The 20,631-nt window shown below is 36.0% G+C and overlaps 1 protein-coding gene across 3 annotated transcripts in view; it reads left to right on the top strand.

The window, feature by feature from the left end:
• Window positions 1–20,631, top strand: part of BRMS1L (BRMS1 like transcriptional repressor) — a 38,745-nt gene extending 18,114 nt beyond the window's left edge. For 2 of the 3 annotated variants that reach the window (XM_054588196.1, XM_054588351.1), the window contains 6 exons: window positions 11,297–11,393; window positions 12,556–12,639; window positions 15,291–15,355; window positions 17,022–17,061; window positions 17,433–17,580; window positions 19,035–20,631. In XM_054588196.1, the coding sequence (XP_054444171.1) occupies window positions 11,297–11,393; window positions 12,556–12,639; window positions 15,291–15,355; window positions 17,022–17,061; window positions 17,433–17,580; window positions 19,035–19,152 (552 nt within the window). In that variant the 3' untranslated portion in view covers window positions 19,153–20,631. The remainder of the gene's footprint in view (window positions 1–11,296; window positions 11,394–12,555; window positions 12,640–15,290; window positions 15,356–17,021; window positions 17,062–17,432; window positions 17,581–19,034) is intronic. The other variant, XM_054588272.1, reaches the window with a different exon arrangement.

The raw sequence follows: 20,631 nt of genomic DNA on the forward strand, positions 1-20,631 counted from the left end.
TGAATTAGTCATAGTTTTTTGCTCTTAATACATTAATGTGGTGGCTTATGTTATTAATGGATTTTCTTTTTTCTTTAAATGACATTTTTCTTTAAATTAAAAATTAAATCTATAAAAAAGATTTAATTTATTTTGTAGAGAGAGGGGAAGGGAGGAAGCAAGAGAGGAAAAGAAATATCAGTGTAGGAGATATAGGAGAGAAACATGGATGGCCTCTCACATGTCCGCAACTGGTGGGGGACTTGGCCCACAACCTAGGCATGTGCTCTGACCAGGGAATCGAACTGGAGACCTTTCGGTTTGCAGGCTGGTGCTTAATCCACTGAGCCACACTAGCCAAGGCTATTTAATGGATTTTCTAATGTTAAACCACCCTTCAATTCCTGGAATTATTACTTTTCTTGTGCATTACCAGATTCATTTGCCAATGTTTTATTTAGAAGCTTTGTTTCTATATTTATAAGTGAGATTTGATTTTTAATTCTCACACTGCCTTTAATTTGATTTCAAGATTTATAAAATGAGTTAGGAATAGCCCATATTTCCCTTTTCCATAGAAGTATATATTTAAGACCGCAGTCATCAATTTCATGAGTGTTTAGTACACCTTGTCTTTATGGCATATATAGTTTTTATAGTCCTGTAGAAAGATTGCAAAAGAAAGTACAAAAGAACTTTTTTGGTGAACACGGGAATGAGTTCGGAACATGATGCCCCACCACCTCTGAATACCGTAACATATGCTTCAAACAAATGAGGGGACATTCTCTTAATGTAACTACACTATACTAATCAAAATTGGGAAATAAACATTGATATGTTGCCATCATCCAATCCTCAGGCTCCATTTCAGTTATAGTGTTTGTCCCAGTAGCACCCTTCATACCAAAGAGAGTCAGTTGAGAATCACATATTGTCTTCGTCATTGCATTTAGTTGTTAGGTCTTTTTAGTCTCCTTCATTGTGGAACAGTACCTCAGTTTTTCCTTGACTTTTGTGATCTTGCCATTTTTGAAAATTTTAGGCTAGTTATTTTGTAGAATGTTACTCAATTTTAAGTTGCTCTGCTATTTCTTTATGATTAGAGCCAGGTTTTGCGTCTTTGGTAGGAATATCACAGTAGTGATATTATGTTTTTCTCATTGAATTCTATCAAGCAGTGCACAATTTTGATATGTACCATTATTAGTAATGTACACTTTGGTCACTTGATTTAAGTGGTGTCTTGAAGGTTTCTCTAAGTAAACTTTTTTCTCATTGTGATTAGTAAGTGTATAAGGGAGAAGCCCTTTGAAACTCTGCAGATATCTCATTTTGCATAATACTTTTAATTTATTTACATATGTAAGTGTGGACTAATTGTTTCCTTACTCTTTTTTTTTTTGGTCTACTTCATCTTTCAATTATTAAGGGAGGTATATCAGAATTTCTCTCTGTGGCGGTAGATTTGTTACTGGTATTTTTTTTCTTAATTTCCTAAGAAAATTCACATACTATTCTTGTTTAAACAATAAATACATTTATCTTGTGAGATTTGGAGACAGACGTACCAGTGATGAGATGCTCCATAATGCATGTCTACTGTCTTGGGTTCCTTTGATCAAAAAAGATGGTACAGTTTGAGACCCAAAGCTCAGGATTCCATGCTCCCAGCTGAAGCTTGCCTCCTATGGAATTTCTTTCATCTTTTTTCTTTTGTTCTTTTTTTTCTTTTTTTTAAATTGTAATAAGAACACATAACATGAGACCTACCCTCAACACAGTTTAAGTGTGCAATACAGTATTGTTAACTATAAGCACACCATCGTACCACAGATCTCTAGAACTTTCATACTCATTGAGTAAGCAACTCCCCATTTCTTCTTCCCTGTAGCCTCTAGCAACCACCATTCAACTCTTTGCTTCTGTGTGTTTGACTTGTTTACATACCTCAAGTGAGTATCATGCAATATTTGTTCTTATGTAACTGGCTTGTTTCACTTAGCAGAGTGCCCTCAAGTTTCATCCACGTTGTAGCATATGACAGGAATTTTTCCTTTTTTAAGATTGAATAATGTTTCATTGTGTGTATATATCACATTTTCTTTATCCATTCATCCTTCAGTATACATGTAGGTTGTTTACCACATCTTGACTATTATGAATGGTGCTGTAATGAACATGAGAGTGCAAATGTCTGTTGGAGATCTTGATTGCACTGAATTTGTAAATTGCTTTAGGTAGTTATAGACATTGTAACAATTTTAAGTCTTCCAATCTGTGAACATGGGATATCTTTTCATTTCTTTGTTCCTTAATTTCTTTTATCAAAAGTTTTCAGTGTGTAATTCTTTCCTTAATTAATTCCTGAGTATTTTGTGGTTTTTTTGATGCTATCATTAATGGGATTGTTAACTTCCCATATCTCCTTGTATTTTTATCAGTTTTTCTTTTTCTTTTTTAGATTTTATTTATTATTTTTAGAGAAGGGAAGGGAGGGAGAAAGAGGGAAGAAACATCAATGTGTGGTTGCCTCTTGAGCACCCCCTACTGGGGACCTGGCCCCGCAACCCAGGCTTGTTGTGCCTTAACTAGGAATTGAACCCGTGACCCTTTGGTTTGCGGGCTGGCACTCAATCCATTGAGCCACACCAACCAGGGCAACATTTTATTCTTTTTTTAATGCTCTGCTTTCTTTGTAACAACGATTTTTCTTTAAAGACTATTTTGTCTGATAATTAAAACAGCTACCCTGGTTTTATTTGGCTTGGCATTTTCTTGATAGAAGGTTTTTTCATTCTTTTTGTTTCCACTAACTTCTCTAGCCTTATATTTTAGGTGTATTACTTGTAAACAGCATATGACTTGATTTATAATAAATTTATTTTATTGATTTTAGAGAGAGAGAGAGATTGAGAGAAACATTGGTTCTTTGTTCCACTTATTTATGCATTCATTGGTTTATTTTCTTTGTGCCCTGACCAGGGATCGAACCCACAACCTTGACGTATTGGGACGACGCTCTCACCAACTGAGTTACCTGCCAGGGCTATAATAAATCTCTTAATAATCTCTTTTAACTGGTAAATTTAGTCCAAATATATTTATAGTGCTTATTTTGATATTTAATGCCAATCTATTTTGTGTTTTCTGTTTGTTCTGCTTTATTCTTTTTTATTCTTTCCTGGCCTTTTTTTTTTTTTCTGGTGTGTGTGTCTTACTGAGTTTTAACAATTGCATCATAAAGTTATATTCTCCATTTTTATTATTTTAATAATTACCCTCATACCTTCTATTTCTGTATTTTAATGATTACTTTAAATTTTAGCATGCCTACCTATAATACTAGAATCAAAATATTAGTCAATAACTCTGCCCTCTTCCTGAAATAAGGACATTAGAACTCTTTCACTCCAGTTACCCCCTACCAAATTATAGTTGTAGTTGTGCAGTATTTTAGTTCCATCTTGCTTTTTCAACCTTCAAATAAGACATTATTTTGATTTTGTAGATTTAGTTCTTTTAGGTTTATCTGTATTTTACTAGTTTCTTGCTTACTGTTTTTCAGCTGCAGCCATTCCTTTCAGGTTCATTTTTTTGCTTATTGAAGAACATTCTAGACATTCCTTTACTGTGAGTCTGTTAGTGGTAAACTCAGTTTTTATTTGTCCAAAAATAATAGCTTTATTTGCAGTAATCTAGGACAGTTAAGGAGGATACTCTAGAATGACAATTATTTTCTCTTTAACATTTTTAGGATCTTTCCACAGTCTATCTTTAGAAGTCCGCTATCATTTTCTTCTCCTCACTGGCTACTTTTAAGCTCTTCCCTTTGTGTACTTTCTCTACTGTATGTCTCTATAGAAATTATTTTTCTCTCCTGACTTGAATTTGTTGTGCTTCCTAAATCTAACAGTTTGTTTCCATTAATTATGGAAATTTCTCAGCTGTTGTCTTTTCTGGTATTGCTCCATCTGTTTTCTCTACTTCCCTCTTCTGGAACTCTAATTAGTCATGTTTAAGTCCTCATTCTACCTGCCATATCACTTAATACTTCATTTTATTTTTTAAATTTTTTTTGAAGATTTTATTTCTTTTTAGAGCGGAGGGAGAAAGAGAGGGAGAGAAACATCAGAGAAAAACGTCCCTTGGTTGCCTCTCCCATGCCCTCAATCAGGTAACTGGCCTGCAGCCCAGGCATGTGCCCTGATGGGGGTCGAACCAGCAACCTCTCGTTTTGCAGGTTGACGCTCAATCCACAAATCCACACCAGCCAGGGAAATACTTTGTGTTTTTTTATTCAATACATAACTATCTGAAGTTCTTCAGAGTCTAATTTTGCTATTTTTATTTCTGCCAAACCTCACAGCTTTTTTCCTTATTTCTTGATTCTGGGGTATAGCACTGGCTTATAATGAAAAGCAGTCCCCTCTTTCATGTCTAAATTTTTCATCCCAGTGGGAATTATCTGTTTAACTCATTTAGCTACTGTTTCTGGAATTTGACCTTATATTTCTAAATAATATCAGTTTTAGACATTATCTATTAATTTCCTCAGTTATGGAAACTGAGAATTCTATAATAGTTTCCTTCAGCCCATTCTTCTAATATTGTGGTGTCACAACTTTTGTTTTGGTCATAACTGTAAATATTGCTCACTAAGCTAAGAGCTATACTAAAAGTTCTCTTTTGTACAACTGTTTTTAACCTTGGAAATAATAATGGTTTAATTTATTGTTTGTTAGTTTTCTCTGTAATTATCAATTTTTTCCAGAGACTCCAGTAGATCTGTGAAACTTTCCTAACACTATTTTCTGTGTGATTGAATGCATCAAATAATGACTGAGTGCCGTTTTCTTCTGGTGTCCTCCCTCCAGGGAGCAGTACTTCTACCCCCAGGTCCCCTGTCTTCCCACTCCATCCTGCTCCATCAAGTTAGAGCTTGTCAGCTGCTGAATTCTAGAAATATTCATTCCTCTTAAAAATATATTCAATTTTCACTTGCGAGCCTAACATGAAAAGGAGGGCCTTCTGCTTTCCAGGTTTTATATATATTTTCCCCTGGACTGCCTATCCAGATCCACTGTCCTTTTTTTTTTTTTTTTTTTTTTTTTTTTTTTGATTTAGAAGTAGTACTCAGTCTTTTTAAAATATTGCCCCCTCCCATTTTTCTTTACAAAGAGTGCACTTGTGTACGTAGTACAGATATTGGGGTTCTATCTTAGTTTAGTTACCATATTCAGGGATTATGGCATGAGACTGTGCCCTCCCCTTTGTTCGATAACTGCAGGTATTTGTTGATTTCTTTTATACGTATGTTTTTGTAGTTTATTAGGTCTTGCAGAAGAGTTTGTGATTGGGTTCATTTGTAATCTTACCCTAGAAGTCCCTCCCTAGTTTTCAAATTCTGAATTTTTAGTGTCCGCAGAGCAATAATATGGATGTCTAATAATTTATGTAGCCTGTACTCTGTTACTGGATTTTACTTTGTGCCTAATTTTATGCATTGCAAGTATTGCCATTGTGAGTGTCCTCTGTTACATACAACTTTGGCTGAGGTTATTTTCTTTCTTCCTTTCTTTCAGAAATATTTTTATTTATTCATCTTTAGAGAGAAGAGGGGAAGGAGGGATAAAAGACAGGGAGAGAAACATTGATGTGACAGAAAAACATTGATCCATTGATTGGTTGCTTCCCATATACACCCTGTCCAGGGACCAGACTGCAACCCAAGCCTGTGCCCTGACTGGGAATGGAACTGGTGACCTTTCCCTTTGTGGATTGACACCCAACCAACTGAGCTACACCAGTCAGGGTTGAAGTTGTTATTTTCTTAGGATGGAATCTCAAAGTGTAATTACTAGATCAAAGGATACAATCATTAAGACCCTTAATACTTGTTTCTAAATTGCTATCCAAATTCAAAGTATTGCATCAGTTTATATACTAGCATGAGTCAGCATTGTGGATTATAATTGGGGGAAAAAAAACACAACTTTGCCCTAGCTGAGTAGCTCAGTTGGTTAGAGCATCATCTGGATACGCCAGGGTTGCAGGTTTGAACCCCAGTCAGGGCACATACAACCAATTAGTTAATGAATGCATAAATTAAGTGGAACAACAAATTGATGATTTTTTTCCTCCCTCTCTCTTCCCTTGCCCTAAAATCAATAAGTAAAAAAATATTAGCATCGGGGGAAGGGGGTAGGTGGATGTGGAAGATGGTTTAGGGAGGATAAATGGTGATGGAATAAAATAAAATGAATTTTAAACAATTAAACAACTTTGCTAAGTGAAAAATAATATTACATAATGCACATTTTAATTTGCATTTGTGCTCCCTCACTCTCTCTCATTTTGGCCTATTTTGGCAATGGGAATGGGCACTAGTTAGATTTTCTTACTGAGTATTTCATGTTTGTTTAATGCCATCTTACGGTTTTTGAACATTTATCATGTTAATTTTCTATTGCCTTTTACTTTGCTTTTAAATTTTATTTTAATTTTTAGGCTATTAAATATATTAGTCTTTTTCCTTTATGGCTTTTCCTAATTTTCGTGCTTTGAAAGTCTTTATCCTAACATCAAATAAAGAGTCACCATCTTTCATTTAGTTCTTTTAGATTTCATTTTGTAAATTTAACTCTTTAGTCAATTTATTTTCATGTATAATGTGAGGCAAAGTATACTGAGCTTTTTCTGTATATAGTTAAACTCATTTTTCTCTTGTTATTTATATTATATTTTCAGATGATTTGAGAAGTCACCTTTATCATATACTAAAATTTCCCTTAACCAAGCTCTGTTTCTGAGCTTTTAAATTCTATTCTGCTTACCTGTTTATTCCAGCACAGTATACTTAAAAAAAATAGCCTTATTATATATTTCAATGTCTGATAACGCTAGTCCTTCAAAAATCTCCCAGGACTGGGGAGTCCTGAAGGAAGTTGAGACCTGTGAGGGGCCTAAGTCAGGGAACTGCTAAAGGGGAGCTGGTTTTGAACCCAGGCCACGGTGAGATCAGTGCCAAAATGGAACTTTGGAGCCACTTTCCTGGGCTCCTTGAAGCTTCGCTGATGAGAAAGAGCATAGGTGTCAGCTTAGGGAAGGGCTCAGTGAGCACGTTCACTCAGTCTAGGTGTGAAGATTGGAGGGAAGGTGGGGTCTCAAAGCCAAGTATGTAATTATAAGTAGTACTGTTAAAGGCTGATTTATTGGTTGAATATAGAAGCCTCTGTAGGGACCCACGCAGTTGAGTTTGGGTTTCCCCGTGTCTTCCAGCTGCTCTATATGACTTTTTTCCTCCTTAAGGAAGCCTTCTGAGGCTCTTAGTGGGTTGGGGATAAGGGAGAGGAGAATAACGAAATAAGTTAAATAAGACTAGAATCAAGGCATTTCTATCTATATGCTTTAAAACATACCTTTAATATCTTTAGAGATGTCACCAGAGCTTCAGACATTTCAGTCCCATTGTGACTTTTTCGTTTAATTATAAAAAATGTTTAATGGTTTTACTTTAGAGTTTCTGCTTGGTCGAGGGCAAATTTAGCAATAGAAAGGAGAGAACACACCAGTTAAACTCTCATAGTCTTTTTTCTTTTATGGAAAGATTTTATTTATTTTCAGATGGAGGAGAAGGGAGAGAAAAAGAGAGGTAGAGGAGCATCAGTATGTGAGAGATATATCGATCAGTTACCTCTCACTCGCCCCCACATGGGGACCTGGCCTGCAACCCAGGCATGTGCCCTGACTGGTAATCAAACTGGCAACCTTTTGTTTCGCAGGCCAGCACTCAATCCACTGAGCCACACCAGCCAGGGCAACTCTCATAGTCTTAAGCAAAAGCCCTACCACTCCAGTCCTGTATTCAGAGTTATCTTTGGTTGGAGAATCTGGATATATTTATAGCTGTCACACTACCTCCATGGTGGTGGGGGTCTGCTCTCCCCTTTTCTCTGACACGGAATCTCTCCCAGTTCTTGTAGCAAAATGTAGATAAGGGTAGAATATTTCATAAGACTTTACTAAAGGCAGGGCAACAAGTAAAAGGAAGCAAACAGAGTAACATGCCATGAGATCATTTTTCATATGAAGTCTAGTTTTAGTCATCTTCAGCTGTGCTTTCTCTCTGGCTCCTGGCTTGCTTCAAATTTACAAAAGCCATCCTTTCCTTTCCACTCAGGAGAATCTTCAAGCTTATGTAGACTCTAAATTTCAAACCTGAAAAAGAGGACTTTATGGTTGACACTGGGAATGTTGTCTGCATGGATGTGGCCTGTGCCTTCCACAAGAAATCATCTCTAACTGTATTCCAGGAGCTTCTACATGACAGTCATATCTAGCTATAGCCCAATAGCCTAATACCCTTACTAGAAATGAGCATGCTTAGGACTCTGTCATAAGTTTTTTTATATATAATGAATCTAAAAAATACTTACGTTCATTTTATAGCTTTCAAAATAAGGGGTACGGTGCTATATAAAACAACAGTGGACTAGAACTGGGTTCTAGTATGATTTGTCATTCAACAGCCTTGTCTCTCTTAGCAAATCACTCAGTCTTTCTGTACTTTTGTTACAAGATTTGGATATAGTTAGTCTGTAATTTTATGATTTTGACTATAATTGAATTATTATAAAATTTGTACTTGAATCTTTCTTTGTGATATATTAGTCCATTTTTATTTTAATTTTATTTGTATTGTGTTTTTTTAATATATTTTATTGATTATGCTATTACAGTTGTCCCACTTTTTTTCCTTTCCTTTATTCCCCTCCACCGCCCCTTCCCCCATCATTCCCTCCCCCTTAGTTCATGTCCATGAGTCCTATATATAAGTTCTTTGGCTTCTCCACTTCCTATACTATTCTTAACCTCTCCCTGCCTATTTTGTTTCTACTATTACATAATGCACATTTTATTAATGTTTCATATTCCTGTACCTTTTCCCCATTCTCGCCCCTCCCACTTACCTCTGATCTCCGTTTCTGTGATTGTGTTCTTGTTCTAGTTTGCTTAGTTTTTGTTTCTTTTTAGGTTTGTTTGTTGATAGTTGTGAGTTTGTTATCATTCTACTGTTCATAGTACTTGATCTTATTTTTCTTAGGTAAGCCCCATTAGCATTTCATATAAGGGCTTGATGATGATGGACTCCTTTAACTTGACCTTATCTGGGAAGCACTTTATCTACCCTTCCATTCTAAATGGTAGCTTTGCTGGATAGAGTAACCTTGGATGTAGGTCCTTGTCTTTCATGACTTTGAATACTTCTTGCCAGCACCTTCTTGCCTGCAAGGCTTCTTTTGAGAAATCAGCTGATAGTCTTATGGGAACTCCTTTGTAGGTAACTCTCTGCTTTTCTCTTGCTGCTTTTAAGATGCTCTCCTTATCTTTAATCTTGGGTAATGTAATTATGATGAGCCTTGGTGCTTGCTTCCTTGGGTCCAATTTCTTTGGGACTCTGAGCTTTCTGGATCTCCTGGAAGTCTATTTCCTTGGCCAGATTGGGGAAGTTCTCCCTCATTATTTTTTCAAGTGAGTTTTCAATTTTCTGCTCTTCCTTTTCTCCTTCTGGCACCCCTATGATTTGTATCTTGGAACGTTTAAAGTTGTCCTGGAGGCTCCTAAGCCTCTCCTCATTTTTTTGAATTCTTGTTTCTTCATTGTGTTCTGGTTGAATGTTTCTCTCTCCCTTCTGTTCCAAATTGTTGATTAGAGTCCCAGTTTTTTTCCCTTCACTGTTGGTTCCCTGTATATTTTTCTTTATTTCACTTTGCATAGCCTTCACTTTTCCTTCCATTTTGCTACCATACTTGACCAATTCAGTGAGCATCCAGATTACCAGTGTTTTGAACTGTGCATCTGCTAGGTTGGCTCTCTGTTCATTGCTTAGTTCTATTTTTGGAGCTTTGATCTGTTCTTTCATTTGGGCCATATTTCTTTGTCTGGACACAGCTATTGCATTAGAAGGGGCAGAGCCTTACCAGGGCAGGGCAACCCAGGTCACTGCACTGTGACGCTGTGTGTCGGGGAGGGGTCCGAGAGGGAACAGTGCTGCTTGCTTGGCTCCCTGCTGGCTTTCAGTCACTTCCCCTGCCCACGCACAAGCAAATTGGGCCCTTCTAGTGCTGATTCCCAGGTGGATTGGTTTGTGTAAGTTCGAAGACCGCTTAAGGTCTCTCCAACGTACTCTCTTGTGAGACTGGGAGTTTCTCCTGCTGCGACAATCCTCACAGGTTTTTACCCTCCAGGGCTTTTGAGGCTTTCTTTTCCCTCACCACAACCCCGAGTTTCGCGGTCTGTCTCACTTCCCAGCTGTTCCTCCTGCTTTACCTGCAACTGTGGGACTGCCTGGTCTGTCAGCCGCCGCCTTACTGTGAGTCCTCTCCATCTCTTCTCCCCGTCTCTGTCCTCCTACTGGACTGGATGAATGTTTCTTCTTTAGCTCCTTGGTTGTTGGACTTTCATACAGTTCGCTTTTCTGGCAGTTCTGGTTATTTTTTGTTTTTAAATTTGTTGTTGCCTTTCTTTTGGTGGTGCAAGGAGGCGAAGTGTATCTACCTATACCTCCATCTTGGCCAGAAGTTATCAGTCCATTTTAATATGGTGCTGAGATACTAGTGAGGAATAAATGCCCAAGTACTGTTCCAATGAGAAAATGTCCATTTTATAATGTTATACTTTATTGGACAGGTTCTCTATTTTGGTGACAGTCAGAAACTGCTTATATTTAAAAAAGACTGTGGAGCTTATTATGAGTTTCTTATAAAGTAAATAACCTCTTTATCAAATGCAAACGTATGTTTTTAAAAAAATTTTACTTATTTATTTTCAGAAAGAGGGTAAGGGAGACAGAAAGAGAGGGAGAGAAACATCAATGTACAAGAGGAATATTGATGTGTGATGTGTGAGAGAAACATCAATTAGTTGCTTCTTGAATGCCCCCATCTGGGGACCTGGTCTGCAGCCCAGGCATGTGCCCTGACCGGACACTCCCCTGACCGGGGAGTGAACTTACCTTTTGGTTCACAGGCCGGCACTCAGTCTACTGAGCCACGCCAGCCAGGCTTTTGTATACAAATTTAGATGTTCTTAAACAATTTAATTGCATGTACTTAAATCTATATTTAGTTTCTATATTTTCTGGTTTTGTCTCTTGTATATTTTGATTTTTTTATCTTTAAAATTTTGAAGCTGAAGTAAAAAAACAAACAGAAGCACTTTTAATTAAAGTACTCTAAGAGTAAGTTATTTAGTAGTTCCGGTTAAAATAGACCAATTTTTTCTTTCTATTTATGTGTAATCTATTTTTTTTTAGAGTGAAAAGCTTTTATTATATGATACAGTTCAGAGTGAACTAGAGGAGAAGATAAGAAGGCTTGAAGAGGACAGACACAGCATTGACATTACTTCAGGTAATGGGAATGATGTGATTGTGATATTTAATTTAAATGACACTGAACCTTTGGCTTACAAAGCGTCTCATAATACCTTAGTTTCCTAATATAATTGTTATGTAAATGAAGTGTTCTAATGAGAGGGAGAAAGGGGAGACTTATAAAGAATTTGACAGGATTGTAATTGTTGCTTTGATTTGAACTCACATTTCTGAAACATGTAGAAAATGGAGCACATGAAAAGAGACAGGATAAAAGTCTGATAGGAACTGTAATAATAAGAATACTATACCACAGGAATAGTAAGAATATTATATGAGAATACTATTGGAAGACAGTAAGAATAGACGTGGAGGACAGCTGTAGTATATATTCTTCCCTTTAAGTTTTGAAAGATTGTCATGTGGAAGGTTTTCCCTCTTCTCTTTGGTACCACGCAAACTAGGACAAATGAAAAGAAGTTACAGGGAGGCAGATTTGTGTATCTGATAAAGGAAACACTTGTTAATTAGATCAGTGCAGTGTGAAATTGGCTTTGTAAGGGGTATTATGGAAAGGCGTTCTCCATTGAATGGAGTATTTACTGGGTTATCCTATACTTATTGCATATGTATTATTTTATTTCTTATAAATTCTGTTTCTCCGGTATAGGATAGACTTAGCGGAGTCAGACAAGTTGAGCTTAGTGCCACTGCTCCATTACCGGCTAGTAGAGTGACCATGCATGACGGTCACTTTAGTTAACTTTTCTAAATTGGTCTCTTCTAGTTGAGGGAGGGATGGAGGGAGGGGGCAAGGGAAAGTGGTGGGGGGTAGGCAGAGACAAATGTATTTGAAAAAATAAATTTAAAAAAAAAATGGTCTCTTCTGTAAAACTGAAGCAATGAGTGTATCTACCTCAGAGGTAGCTTTGAAGATTAACTGAGACAATTTATGTCATGTATAGTTAACAAAGTGCCTGACATATATTCACTAAGTACTAGTTATTAAGTGCTAAGTTGATTTTTACTCTAGTAAAAGCAGAGAAAAATTTATAAATATATAGGTGCTCATGAATTTATGTAGTCACATATACACATATACATAGATGCCAATGAAATTTTGCTACCTTGAAATTGTCTCTTTTTCCTTCTTTGGTTGCCAGAAATCAACTAATACTTAAATATTATTTACTTGCCAGAGCTGTGGAATGATGAGCTTCAGTCAAGAAAAAAAAGGAAGGATCCTTTCAGTCCTGACAAAAAGAAGCCAGTTGTTGTCTCAGATATCTTTTTCAAATTTTCTGGGTTATTGTTGTTGTTGCCTTATGTACATTTTTGTACTATACAAATCTTTGTAACTTATTAGTATACATTGTCTTTATTTGCAAGATCTTGTAATAATCAAAAGATGATTTATAAAACTGATTAAAGGCAGAATAAAATTTAGATTAAGAGGGGCAGGGGAAGAGTAGAAATGTAGTTGCAATCTCAACTTGAAAAATTAATATGGCTTTATAGTTCATTAGGGCTTTAATGTGAAAGAGCTGTTTAGTATACAGCATGATTGCTTAATTCTTGTGTGTTTTTTAATATTTTTAATGTTTCTCAAAGTGGAGTTTCTTTAAATTAATATGTGCATTCAATATTAGCATTTCCATGGTACCTTCCCTTAGCCCCTGCCTTCTCCCACCTCAAAAGAGTGATTAGGTCGATGGTGTGTCTGGCAGTGATATATAGGGTGGGCAGAAGTAGTGTTCAGATTGTTCATATGGAACATAATACAATAATTAATAAATAATAATACAAGAATAAACTGTGTTTCATATACTCACAACTGTAAACCTACTTTTGCCCCACCTTGTAGAATTAAAATATGGTTAATAACATCTGAAGTACTAAGGTTTTTTTTTAAAATATATATTTTATTGAATATGCTGTTACAGTCGTCCCATTTTTTTCCTCTCCTTATGTTCCTCCACCCTGCACCCCGCCTCCCATCAGCATTCCCCATCCCTGAGTCCATGTTCATGGGTCGTACATATAAGTACTTTGACTTCTCCATTTCCTATACTATTCTTAACCTCCCCCTGTCTATTTTTGTACCTACTATTTATGCAACTTATTCCCTGTACCTTTCCCCCCATTCTCCCTTCTCCCCCTCCCCTCTGATCTCCGTTTCTGTGATTGTGTTCTTGTTCTAGTTTGCTTAGTTTTTGTTTCTTTTTAGGTTTGTTTGTTGATAGTTGTGAGTTTGTTATCATTCTACTGTTCATAGTACTTGATCTTCTTATTTTTCTTAGGTAAGCCCCATTAGCATTTCATATAAGGGCTTGATGATGATGGACTCCTTTAACTTGACCTTATCTGGGAAGCACTTTATCTACCCTTCCATTCTAAATGGTAGCTTTGCTGGATAGAGTAACCTTGGATGTAGGTCCTTGTCTTTCATGACTTTGAATACTTCTTGCCAGCACCTTCTTGCCTGCAAGGCCTCTTTTGAGAAATCAGCTGATAGTCTTATGGGAACTCCTTTGTAGGTAACTCTCTGCTTTTCTCTTGCTGCTTTTAAGATGCTCTCCTTATCTTTAATCTTGGGTAATGTAATTATGATGAGCCTTGGTGCGTGCTTCCTTGGATCCAAATTCTTTGGGACTCTGAGCTTTCTGGATCTCCTGGAAGTCTATTTCCTTGGCCAGATTGGGGAAGTTCTCCCTCATTATTTTTTCAAGTGAGTTTTCAATTTTCTGCTCTTCCTTTTCTCCTTCTGGCACCCCTATGATTTGTATCTTGGAACGTTTAAAGTTGTCCTGGAGGCTCCTAAGCCTCTCCTCATTTTTTTGAATTCTTGTTTCTTCATTGTGTTCTGGTTGAATGTTTCTCTCTCCCTTCTGTTCCAAATTGTTGATTAGAGTCCCAGTTTTTTTCCCTTCACTGTTGGTTCCCTGTATATTTTTCTTTATTTCACTTTGCATAGCCTTCACTTTTCCTTCCATTTTGCTACCATACTTGACCAATTCAGTGAGCATCCAGATTACCAGTGTTTTGAACTGTGCATCTGCTAGGTTGGCTCTCTGTTCATTGCTTAGTTCTATTTTTGGAGCTTTGATCTGTTCTTTCATTTGGGCCATATTTCTTTGTCTGGACACAGCTATTGCATTAGAAGGGGCAGAGCCTTAGGTATTTGCCAGGGCGGGGCACCCTGGTTGCTGCTGTGCCATATGTGCGCAAGGAGTCCAAGAGGGAACAATTTTGCTTGCTTCGCTCTCTGAGGCTTTCAGTCACTTCCCCTGCTACGCACAAGCAAATTGGGCCCTTCTAGTGCTGATCCCTGGGTGGGTGGGTTTTTGTACGTTCTTGGACCCTATAGGTCTCTCCCATGGACTCTCCTGTGAGACTAGGAGTTTTTCTTGCCACTGCAACCTCCACAGATTTTTTATCTCCAGAGGTTTGAAACTTTCTTTTCCCGCACTGGAACCCTGGATTGTGTAGTGTCTTGCTCCCCAGCAGTTGCTCACAGTTTATCTGCAGGAAAATACGGGACCACCTGGTCTGCCAGCTGCTGCCTTTCCACGCATCCTCTCTGCCCCGTCTTCCCATCTCCACCCCTCCTACCAGTCTGGATAAATGTTTCTTCTTTAACTCCTTGGTTGTCAGACTTCTATATAGTTCAATTTTATGGCAGTCTGGTTATTTTTTGTTTTTAAATTTGTTGTTGTCCTTTTTTTGGTTACACAAGGAGGCAAAGTGTAACTAACTATCCCTCCATCTTGGTCGGAAGTCTGGATAAGGTTTTTGAAGAATAATTTGAAGTTAGAAATCAGTATTCCAAGGAATTATGTCCAGAAATCATTGTTACCTTCTTTGGAAAACAGCAGTTTGGAAATACAATTCAAAGTGTGAAATTGTTACAGCTAAATGACCTTGACTTTTCAACGTCCATATATAGTTTATATGCTACAAGATCTTGATATTCTTGAAGACTGGACAACAATTAGGAAGGTATGACTAAAGAGTAATGAAGTACAAGTATATTTTTGGTTTACTTTGTAAGATTCAGTGGCATTTTACTAGTACATTAAAATAGTATTATAAATATGTTTTACTTTGTTTTTAGTTTTTAAAAAATTTTTATTTTTGATTTTAGATTGCAGGGAAGGGAGGGAGAAGGAGAGGGAGAGAAACATCAATGTGCAAGAGAAACATTGATTCATTGCCTTCTGAATGTGCCCTGACCAGGGACCAAACCTGCAACCCATGCATGTGCCCTAACCAGGAATCGATCCAGCAACCTTTTGGTTTGGAGTATGATGCCCAACCACCTGAGCCACACAGGCCGGGGCTAAATATTTTAATTTGCAACAGCCTCTCTAAGGCAATTATCGCTAATACAGATAGCAGTGAATTGAAGGAGTATATTAAGAGAGGTATGTCAACAGTCAACATATAAGAATCAGCCAATGAATGTATAAATAAGTGGAACAACAAATCAATGTTTCCCTCTCTGTCTCCCTTCCTCTCTCTCTAAAATAAATACATAAAAAAAAAAAAAATGAAACCATTCTGTGCCTGGTCCTGGCTCACAGAAGGCACTCAATAAATATTTGTTGAATGAATTAAAATGAAAATTCGAATCTTTATTATATGTCTTGCATTTTATCATCAAAGATTTAAGAATTATAGGATTTCCTGTGCTTGTTTGAAAGTGGAAACTTGTTTTCCTTAACAATTTTTCCATTTTTAGAAACTTTTTAGTTGAGAGAGATTATTTCACGTATTAATAATACCTCTCAGAGAAATCATTATTCTTTATATATACATACAATGGGTAGACCCAAAAATGCCCCAGAATTTATTTATAAAAAATTGTGTATTTATTCTCACATGTTTAAACTTCAGTCACCTTCAAAGTACTCTCCATCTGATGCAATACAGCTGCTGATATAGGTTTTCCACTCCTCAAAATAATGTTTGAACTTGTCAATTTTGACGTCTTTTAATGCTTCTGTCTTTTTTGGTGGTGGTGTTTCACCTCTTCTACATTGCAAAATGTTTCCCTTTGAGGACTTTTTTCACCAAGGAAACAAAATGAAGTTGCTCAGGGCAAGATCAGGTGCATTGTAAGGGTGGAGCAAAACTACTAAACACACCCTGGTGTGGCTCAGTGTATTGAGTGCGGGGCTGTGAACCAAAGGTCACCAGTTCACTTGCATGGGTTGCAGGCCTGTGAGGGTTGCGTGAGAGGCAACTGCACGTTGATGTTTCTCTCCCTCTCTTCCCATCTCTCTAAAACTAAATAAATAAAATATTTTAAAAAATCCAAAACACTACTGAACACTCAGCACAGTGTGGGCAGGTGCACTTGTAAATGATGCATCATGAAAATGGGTCAACACTTTGAAAGAGTCTTAAAGTAATTCACTGAAGCTGCTTGCAGACTCTCACAGCAGTGCCAGCTGGCACACTGGTAGAGATGGGTGCCTAGAACACTGACCTAGTGGGGAAGCCGGCCCTGCAAAGGGCCTGCCCTCCAGAAGATAATCAGTTGTTTTTTTTTGGAGGGTTCCCTGCCCCTCATTCTTTACAGTCTTAGACATTAACAACCGAAATATACTTTGTCTATGAACTTAGACAGTGATACCTTTCTTTTCTCTTTCTCTTTATTAAGGCGATGGCTACACTGGGTCCACACAGAGTAAAAACAGAACGTAAGTCACTTAGTCTGAGTTCAGAAATATTCTTTATGGAGACTTGTTGAACAGGGTTAAGTAATCTACATACTAAAGAGTTTCCCCTACTTAAAATTGGCATTAGTAATTGATAATGTTCCTTTTCCCCTTCAGGCACTTGTCTAGTTAATTGATGATTTAGCATACATTATTTAACTTTATTTAGTACTTACATTAAAAATTTAGTGAATTATATAAAAATGTAAGAAATTAAATTTTCTTATTTCTATTAGATTTGGGTTTGTTACATAGAAACATTTTTAGTGTTTTTTCACATGTCTGCATGGATTGGTGTTAATTCTTAATGTTCTGCGATGTTTTGTTCTGACAATGTTTTATTAATATAACAGTTTTTGAACTGATCCCTTTAGCACCTGTGAAACTGGAAAAACATTTGCACAGTGCTAGATCTGAAGAGGGAAGATTATATTATGATGGTGAATGGTATATACGTGGACAAACGATATGTATTGACAAAAAAGATGAATGTCCTACAAGGTAACAAGCCTTTATCATTTCAGTGTTTACAACATTGTTGCCAGTAAATATCTGCTGCCTCCATTGTATACTTTTAATGTATCATTAGTTGCCTGTGGATCCTTTTTTTCTCTTGACATATGATTTGATTAGCATGTGTGTACACCAGTGTTAATATTTCTATACCAGAGTTACATATTAAGTTCATGAACACAAGCATTAGCACAAGCAGAAATCTTGGAATTATTTAGCCAGGTAAGAGATCCTATTTGTTAATTTTTATAGTAGATGTCTTGTTATGATCGTAATATTATGTCTTTATATCAGAGTATTGTGAATTTGACAGTGTGCTTCCACAGTGTGTGGACGTAGCAATCCTTCAGTTTATTTTTTGGTGTGTGACAGTATTTTAGATAAGAAGAATATAGATCAATTAGAGTGGGAAAGGAATGGAAAACTCATGAATACTTTAAGAGTAACAGTAATTAGAGCATAACTTGAAAACTGAAAAATAGCTTGTTAAAAGACTTGATCTGTCTAAGGCTTAAATAAAATTTATATAATTATTTATATAGCCTTCTAAGTTTTATCTGGTGTGACCTTTGAAAAATATTAATGCTAATTGCTGCTTTAATTACTGCAGTCATTAAAGATATTATTCTCAGAGTGGTAACCATTTACATTAAGGAACTCTAGGTTTCAGTGGTAAGTAAAGTGTTTGTGTTTAGTATAGAATATTTTCCAAATACAGTGGTTTTAATTGGATTGTAAGTTCGTCTTTAAATTTTTAGGATACTAGGAGCATTGTGTATGGTAACTTTTCTCATAGAAGCTCATTGGGCTAATTACTATGTTATTTATGACACTTCTGGATTCTTAGCTTTATGTTACTGTTTTTGAAACATTTTACTACTACTTAGCATAATGTGGTTTAAAAAGGGATAAAAAAGCATAGGAGAAGTTTAAACAAAAGTCTGTTTTTAAAAAAATTTCTATATAGAGATTAACAGTGTCCAAAAAAATCTGTCCAAGTATCATAGAGGCTTGACACTGGGAGTTAGAGATTGGTATTGGAAATATTTTTTACAGCCAAGACTGATATGAATTGGAGATGTAATACAATGTAAGTAGTGGTTTTAATTCCACTCTTGGTTTCTTTGTTTTTTGTTTTGTTTTTTTGGTGGGGGGAGGGTGGGGTGGGACTAGAGTAGGAACATTGTATATTTAATAGTTTTAATAGTAAATTTTACCAACTCTACTTAAAAAAAAAAGAAAATTATCTATTAGGTATGTTGAATGTGATATTTTTGATAACATGGCCAGCTGATTGTCAGCATTTTGGTAAAAGGCAATTGTGTACCTGAATCTACTCTTGTAGTCCAGCTATTTTGGTTTTATAGCTAGTACTCTGAAATGAGTAGAGGAGGCATATTGTAATTCATTGATTCATTTCTTTTTTTTTTAATCCTTTTTAGTGCCATAATTACAACAATTAACCATGATGAAGTTTGGTTTAAGAGGCCTGATGGAAGCAAATCTAAGCTTTACATTTCACAGCTACAGAAAGGAAAATATTCAATTAAACATTCGTAATCATGATTTAAGTGTGTGTTACCTAAATCTACCTTATTAATGTTACCAAGTGTGATGTGCCATGGGAGTAAAAATTATATTCAATAACTTTAATATTCTCACTGAATCATGAGAGACTGTGTATTGGTAGGTAGTACTCAAAGTAGACCTTGTATTGATATGTTATTAAAAGAGACAGTGAAAAAGTTTAATTTTGATCATTACATTTATTTGCCTTTTAGGTGAAATGACTGATAATTGTATATGGAGGGGTTTCTTACTAAACTTTTTTCTTGGTTTTTATGCAAATCTGTGTTTAGTGAACTATGTTGCTAAATGGCTACTTTTATCTGCAATTTTTTTAAATTTTCCATATCTTTGTCATTCGTTATATATTTGTAAATAAGCCTCATGATACATTTCCTATAAATGGTTTGTACTAGTACATTAGTGTTTAATCAAAATTGAAATTTAATCATATATATATATATATATATATATATATGAGTATGTATATATGGATGGCATTGTCAGCTTGTTTAGAACTGATGGCCTTACTTTACAATCTTGTTTTACCCAAAATTAAGCTATTGGGTTTGACAGTTAAAAGGAGCACTTTTGTAGACTAGCAGCTTTCTTTCTCCTCTTCCTTCATTGTTACGGTGGTGACCTATTTTTACAAATATGTATACTTAATGTTAATTAGTAAAATTAGTGTCAAGTAATAACATACTTCTATGTGTATTTCCTGTGAACCTTTAGAGGGGAGCTATTTATGCTGCAGCATAAGTGGTGGACAGTAACTGACAGTATTGTGGTGCTTGCTGTACATTCTGATCTTTGAAACAGATTTTTAGTAAGCATTTTCCAGAGGTAAAAGTAGGTTCTTATTCTAATTTTATTCTTAGGGCAAAATAGACAGGGATAATTTCCTTAAATTTATTCTCAAATTAGAAATTCTATCTACACTTCTAAATTCTACACTTTAAGGGCACTTGGTGCAATTTAGAAAGTATTGGTCTCTTCCCTTAGACACATTCAAAATTAACTCCTAAAACCTCAGGAACAGTATAAAGAATTGAAGCCCTTGATATGGCAGCACAATTGGCTGTAGTATATGTTAGGGTAAAACCAAATCATGTATTCCTGGTGGTCTTGTGCACTTTAATTTCTGTTATACTGAGACTTAAGAGGATGAGGAAGAGATTGACCTATTAACACTTAGGGCAGGAAATCTGCATTATTCCGTTCGTTTTCTTACTGTTTTACCTCTTCAGACATCCTGTGCAGGCAGATCACTACTTCACCATTGCCAAATGTTAAAATATTTGACTTCTGAAATTCATTATCCACAAAGTTATGTACTATGTTCCGTTCTGTTACTAATTAACCTTAGCAAATGTACATAATGTCATAATCTAATAGTATTTGACAGTACTTATGTATACAATGTTTCATAAGCATTTTTAATAAGATTTGTATTTTTAAATTTAGTATATA

The sequence above is a fragment of the Pteronotus mesoamericanus genome, unplaced genomic scaffold (genome assembly GCF_021234165.1).
Source record: "Pteronotus mesoamericanus isolate MK-2021 breed Mesoamerican mustached bat unplaced genomic scaffold, CSHL_Meso_final contig_100, whole genome shotgun sequence".
Taxonomy (NCBI): Eukaryota; Metazoa; Chordata; class Mammalia; order Chiroptera; family Mormoopidae; genus Pteronotus; species Pteronotus mesoamericanus.